This window comes from Chelon labrosus (genome assembly GCF_963514085.1).
Source record: "Chelon labrosus genome assembly, chromosome: 11".
Taxonomy (NCBI): Eukaryota; Metazoa; Chordata; class Actinopteri; order Mugiliformes; family Mugilidae; genus Chelon; species Chelon labrosus.
This window is the reverse complement of record NC_140344.1, coordinates 13,318,674-13,326,076: the sequence shown is the minus strand read 5'-3', so window position 1 is coordinate 13,326,076 and position 7,403 is coordinate 13,318,674. Positions and strand designations below refer to the sequence as shown.

Sequence of the window (7,403 nt, the reverse complement as noted above, 5' to 3'; positions counted from 1 at the left end):
AAACCTCCTACCTCCTAGCTGTGGATTCAAAAGACATGGTCTGACTTTCCCTAAAGGTTTCTTGGCTGATTTGAAGTATCAGGTGATGGCAGCATGTTGAAAATATTGTAACTGTACTCAATAATACAATAAAATATAATTTTTATGTAAACTATTTGGCGTTTCCGTGGTCTGAGTTTTGGGCTCAGACCATGGACTAACATAGCTTACTCACAACAGACGTGTGGATTTTTCCATGACCTGATCTCATTACAAACCTGAGCAGTCATCAGGTGTTTCTGTCTGGTCTTACTCTGAGTTGAATTCTGGCAGTTATGGAGCATGCGGCGCCTGTAGTTGCACATGGGACATTTTCTGTGATAACTCCAAGCTGGTCCTGTACTGTCTAATGACCACTTTTGTTCTGAAAACTATACAACAGAGATCAAGAGAGAAAGATGAAAACGCACAAGACAAATCTTTAAAAGAACATTTAAGCTGACTTGTTTTAACGCACATGTCCGCATGTTATGGATAAATAATAGCAAACAAAGTGAAACATATTATGTTTAGAATAATGCGAAATCATGTCTTTGAATTTCAGATGAAGGCCAAGGATGAAACTAGAATAAACATAGCATAGGCACAATGTCCTTGAAACCTGTGTAGTGACCACCATAAATAATGCAGGTTCCTGGGCATTTTTTGTTTTTGCACTCCCACTTTCGCAGTTATGAAATATGTCTAATTAACATATGGTCATACCAGTTGTTTCACTGAATTTGTATTTGAGTGTCATAAAGACTCACATCATGCTGACATGGGACATTCATTTTCTTTCATAGAGGAACCATCAACACAGGTACTTGTTCACAGCCTGTATAGTCCCGGGAGAATACAATGATCACAGTAATAAAAAATAAAAAAAAATAAAATAAAATTAGTTAAACTTATCTACTTGGTAAAATACAGCTTTTTTTAGTATCTGGGAAAACACACTATTACCAAAAATTTCAAACATAATGTTTTCAAGCCATCAACATATGAATGGAAAAGTTATTAAGTTCAAAAGCAAACGTACTAGCCGGATGTGATGTTTTATAAGGACAAATATTTTATTTTAACATTGATAAAATCTACATTGGGTGTCAACCGTTGTGGTTTCTGACTCCATGAGGTCCACACCCATGAAGACACTGCTTATATCAACACTTCATCGTCATCTCCCGGAATCGTGGAACATCCCATCACTTGCTCACAGGCACCTAGTTCTATTTTTGATGTTAATCTTTGGTAAATATCAAAGATAGAAAGAAAAAAGTACTGAAATATTGACAATGCCACGATGAGAGTGCATTACTCAAACAACTATTGCGTACTTTTCTCACTGAACCACAACATTTTGAGCTGTGTCTCCATCACCATTAAGGACTTGTGTAAATACACTGCCCGGCCAAAAAAAAAGAAAAAAAAAAAAAGTCGCCATCAAAAAAAACAATGGTCACATGCTCTAACATTTCGTTGGACCGCCTTTAGCTTTGATTACAGCACACATTCGCTGTGAAATTGTTTTGATAAGCTTCTGCAATATCACAAGATTTATTTCTATCCAGTGTTGCATTAATTTTTCACCAAGATCTTGTATTGATGATGGGAGAGTCTGACCACTGTGTAAAGCCTTCTTCAGCACATCCCAAAAATTCTCAATGGGGTTAAGGTCTGGACTCTGTGGTGGCCAATCCATGTGTGACAATGATGTCTCATGCTCCCTGAACCACTCTTTTACAATCTGAGCCCCATGAATCCTGGCATTGATTGAATAACCTGGTCATTCAGTATATTCAGGTAGTCAGCTGACCTCATTCTTTGGACACATAATGTTGCTGAACCTAGTCCTGACCAACTGCAGCAACCCCAGATCATAGCAAATCCAAACAAATGTGGTTTTCAAGAAACTGATCCAGATCAGTTGTAAGTCACCATAAACTTCTAAGTAGGGTGTGTTAGGCACTCTTAGTGTCCACAGTAATGCTATATTGTTCTTAGTGTAGTAAAACAATAGTATGTGGTTTCCACCTCCATATTACTATGTTGCATGCAAATTGTGTCACCCACTGAAAGGCTAAATGAATACCTTCATTGACAACAGGCAACAGGGCAGACTTTACAGAGCAAATCGATGTAGTGTTGTGCATTTTTAAGCTCATTTAAGCAGCAAGAAAGCTTATTTGCATGCTAGTGTGTGTACATTTCAGGACGTCCTTAGACTTCAAATGTTACATTCTGAGTTACGGGGTATGGTGAGGTAGGACCCAAATGCAGGACACAAAAGAAGGCAGGGACAGGAAACAAAACAAAACCTACAAAATCGAGAACAAAAGGAGCTGCAGGGTAGGAAATACAAAAACTCTGGAAAACTGGAATCACAAGGGATTCTCTGAAGAGAACACTCTACAGAGGTAGCTTCGCAGGGATGACTTCACAGACAACATAACAAAGAAGACTTGACATGTTTTTTCATGTTTTTGTTGTGTTATTTGTTATGTACTAGAAGACACTTTATCGTCTTTTTCCTCAAACATAGAACCCCTGCATTGCCCTTGTATCAGAGATACTGACTAAACTCTGTTTAGAAGTTATGGAGTTTAGCACAAGCAATGAAATCTAAAACAAAAACTAGCAGTAATGCTCTCCAACATTGTTATTTCTGGCTTCTTTCCAGTTTTAAAGCTGATGAACTCACTCTCTGTGTTGAGGTCACAGAGGTAAAAACCTGTCTAGTTTCTCTAAAGATAATGTTGGGACAATCCAAATAGTCATTTTGAAATACTTACTTTTTACTCTTTTCTACATTTTATGATGAAATGTTTTCAATACAGCAAATTAAGAGAATCTAGTTTACAGTCAATGCTAGCAGCCTAGCATTAGAAAAGTCTTGAAAGCTTTCTAGAGCTTTTTACGATTTGAACACTGTCAATATTTATGCTTTAAACTGGGTATATAGCTTGTTAACATAACCAGCAGGCAGCACTTTGACATAGTTTACCAGATAATCCATAATAAAACATTACACGTCAAAGAAAAATACGAGGTATCGGGCAGGGCCAGTTGTAGCCCGTACCTCTTTAGTTCAACACGTAATCTAGGTTCTTGAATTCTACTGGTATCTAGAATATCTTGAGAATCAAAAAGAATCACTGGAGAAGTCAAAGTTTGTTGCAGGCAGAGTTTATTCTCAAAGAGATACAAACGTGAGTCTGATTCTGGGTGCCATGAGAGTTCAGGCTGATTTCATGGTGTCGTGCATCTGTTTTTATAGTGTGTGACGCTTCATTAACATATGAGGCTGGACGCAGCCCTTTACCAACAAATACAGTACTTTTGCTCTGTAAATAACTGTGTCTTCCTGTACCAGCTTCGCTCTTTCTACTGACAGTAATTGTGTCTAGACATAGACCCTACTCCAATCAATAGAGTACATTGTCCACAATGTACACCCATCACTTGTCACAATTATCTCTGCTCCTAATCTCCTGTACATTTTTAAAGAATAACAATTCCATATATGGTCTGACTGGCCCTGTGTGCTGCTCTTTTATATCAATTAGATGCTAGATAGCTGTGTCCTGAATATACGTTCAAACCTTAAATGGTGTCTAGTATTATAAGCAAGAGGTTACACAACACTCAAAAACTTTCACCAGTCAAACTTTCATGTGCTCCTCCTGTGCTACATTTTTTGGTGACTTTTTAATCCAAGTAAAATGTTCATGTATTTGTGTGCTACATCTACAACCCAGAACAAATTTATTCTTACCAGCTGTCAAGATGTTTGTGCCTACTGTACTATTCACTTGCACTGTTCATGTGGTCAACTATGTTTCATTTAGTACAATCTGAAGGTAAAATGTCATTCTAAGCAACCACAAAGGTTGAATCCTAGGGTGTTTTGTGAAAGTATTAATTATAATAGTTAATAAAGGTTGCACAGCCACATGGTAGAAAATGGAAGAGATGAGACATGAACTGAGTTGCATCTTTTTATTTGATCAGTTGATAAATGCTCCCTCTACAATGGGAATTACTTTGTAAGAAATAAACAATAATGATTTTAAGGACAATGCGGGAAGGAACATATGCATCAGACATTCATTAATGTGACAACAGATTGTTGTATCACAGCAGTGTGAAGCTTCGCTTCCTACGAACGGCATGTCCAGCAGTTCTGGTGCAGTCTGTGTGCCCACACCCACACTCCTCCACATGCATGTAGGTGTAGGGGACCTTCTCTCCATTCAGACAGAGCAAGTCAACAGTGCGATTGCTGAAGCGTTTCTCTTTACAGCAGGAACAAGAATGCTCCATAGCAGCTGCTGCTTGAGAATACCTGAAGAAAGGACAGGTTTAACAATAATACAATTAAGGGTTACTGGAAAGCTGAATGATTATTTTACCAGAAGATGAGTCATACTAGTAACATAATCCTTACTTGGTGAAAGTGTTGCAGGATCCTTCACAATATGGCATATCTACCTCCTGGACGGACTGACAGCCACTGTGGCTAAGATGTGTTTTCATGGACATTAACTTGCAGCCCTTCTCTATCTCCACACCTTTTGAAAATAATAATAATAAAAAAAGATTGTTTGGTTCATTTTTATTTTTCATTGAAGTATCTTCTTCCTAAAAATGAATAAAAATATCATACTCACAAATTTTACAGCAGCCATTAGCTGCAGTCTGAATTGTGTCCTAAGGAGCAAAATACAATAATAAAACAAATTTACTTCTGTTCACACAGGCATCATCCATGCAGACTCATTTATCGATTGTGATACTTACAGGCTGACAATTGCTCTGTTGAAATGGCGGGCAGACAATGTGTGAACTGACTGCTGTCAATATATCACCACTCTTAACACAGGTGTAATGCTCACAATTATTGTCAGGTGGTGACCAGGTTTCTCCTTCCTGGAGAGTGGTGAGATGGACACATGCATGAGTAGAAACACAGTTATTGAAACACTGAGGCTACTAAACATTAACATGTGGAGTCACATCGTACCAAGATGATCCAACTTACCATCAGGAGCTGCTTGGTACCGTTAACTTGTACAACACAGTGTGACTGTACACACTTCCCACAGCATTCCGATGAATTAGGTTGCATATATTCATGGCCCTGAGAGAGGGGATAGTTACATAGCTAAGTTAATTCTCATGTTGAATATGCCATGAGGAAAACAAGTTGCACTGTATGATGTATATGAGCATACATGATATAATTTCTCTTACCACTTCACAATTTTCCTCACAGGGCTGAGGCTCACAAATTATTTTGAATAAATCAGTATTTTTGTCAACCTCGTTGGAACAGGTACAATCCTCACACGTATTGACAGGAACTGAGGAACCAGGCTGGAAAATGAAGAAGAAATGTGTTCATACGTGAGCATTTAGCCATATAGACCTATGTGCAGCTGAAGTCACTGGAAGTAAATAGTGTTGAACAATAACTAATTATGTCTGTTTCCTATTTACCTGGTATTCAACATCTCGGTAGACACAAACTCTTTTAGGATCTAGGAAATAGTAAGAGACGAAGCAAGGACAATGTAAATAAAGTAAAAGTGGTCATTTGCTTTTAAATCAATCCAAATGGAATATGTGAGTTTACCGCATGTATGTTCTGGACAGCATTTCCCCTCAGGGACACTGACTGTTGGCTTATATCCAGCCCTACAGTTCATGCTGATGCCAGGGCAAGTGCTGATTCGACATTCTTTGGAGATGACAAATCAGTTATTACGTTGTATTCAGAACCACATTCAGTGACTGTTTTCAGCAAATATTAATCTGAAAGTGTTAAAAAACAAATATGTATGATTAATGGAAAGTGTCTTACGGCAAACATAAGCAGAACAGCAGGGGTTCGATGGATCAGGTTGGCTGACAAGGACATAACCTGCACCAGTGCAGTTTGCTATGGGAGGTGTTGGGCAATCCTTTGGCTTGCAAGTCACAGTCTTGGTAGACTCCTCACAGACGCAGTCCTGGCATTTGTACTCAAACCTCTCATTAAACTAAAAGAATAAAAGAAAATGGTGAATTAATTTTCTCTTTCAAGTCAACAGTGCAGTTTAGGATTTTAACTGAACATAAACAAGGGACTTGACTCACCTCTCGAGGAATGCCCTCAGGATCGAGACATCCTGTGAGAATGAACAATTCAGTAGGACTTCATGACTGATACAATATAGTCTGTGTAATGGTAACACTTGAGGATATACAGCACACTGCACTTACCACACTTTTCTACACATATTCCAGATTCTTTGTTAAAGAGTTTCATTCCGTCAGGACAAAAGCAGCCCTCAGTGGTAAAGGTCATAGTTGGTTCACTAGGACTGTAAAATTAAATAATAAAAAACTGTTCATTTATGTTGTCTTTCATATATCTATATATATACTTGTCACTATAAACACATATCACTTCTGTCTCAGGGAATGCTAAATTGTACAATAAAATGCATAATGAATACATAATTGCAGAAACTTACTTGTCTTCACAGGTTGGTTGTTCTACAGGGCCACATGGCTTGTAAACTTTGTTTGATGGGCAGTCGCTGGCTGTGGGGGAAGAAAAGAACTCAACAGTTTCTTTTTAACATTTGCCTACTATAGTTCTCTATATCTCTATTTCAACCTTTTTTGAGCCAAGGTACATTTTTTTCATTGAAAAAATCACAAGGCACACCACCAACCGAAAATGTTAAAAAATGAAACTCTGTAGCCTATATTAACAAAATAAAGTCATTCTTGTCAAAGTGTCTTGAATAGGAATCAAATAAACACAAAGAAAAATCATATATATATATATATATATATATACACAGACACTTGACAATGGCATATTATTTGCAGATAATTAATTCGTTTTCAAAAAATGTTTTTTAGATCAATTAGGTGAAATTGGATAATTTCCCACGGCACACCTGACGGTCTCTCACGGCACACTAGTGTGCCACGGCTCAGTGGTTGAAAAACACTGCTCTATATATAATTAAATGCGCAGTAGTCTATCTAGTGTGTGATAAATACAACAAAAGTAAAAGAAAATAACATTCTTTTCTGATTCCAATGATCCCAACATTTTCAATAAAATTGTGGGCGGTTGCTTACCACACAGTGTGGTGTGATTCCTCCAGTGGAGGCAAACCCCAGCCTGAGCACAGGCAGCAGCATAAGTCTGCAAACTGGTGCACTCAACTGCTGGGTTGGAAACACGACAGCTGTCAAAAACACAGCCTCTGTAGAAATTCTCTGGAGAGACAAAAGGATGGCACTCTGCAAAGACACTGTAAAGGAAAAAGACAAAACAAATATAAAACAACATGTCAACACTATTGTGGATGATGTGAGGT

The 7,403-nt window shown here is 37.9% G+C and overlaps 1 protein-coding gene across 1 annotated transcript in view; it reads right to left on the bottom strand.

Annotated features, from left to right (window-relative positions):
• Window positions 1–4,597: 4,597 nt before the first annotated feature.
• LOC311496197 (mucin-5B-like) overlaps window positions 4,598–7,403 on the bottom strand; it is a gene marked incomplete at its 5' end in the record, with an annotated part of 34,624 nt that continues 31,818 nt past the window's right edge. Inside the window, 3 exons of the mRNA XM_084555959.1 lie at window positions 4,598–6,386; window positions 6,540–6,609; window positions 7,051–7,382. Of these exons, the coding sequence (XP_084412085.1) occupies window positions 6,209–6,386; window positions 6,540–6,609; window positions 7,051–7,382 (580 nt within the window). The 3' untranslated portion in view covers window positions 4,598–6,208. The remainder of the gene's footprint in view (window positions 6,387–6,539; window positions 6,610–7,050; window positions 7,383–7,403) is intronic.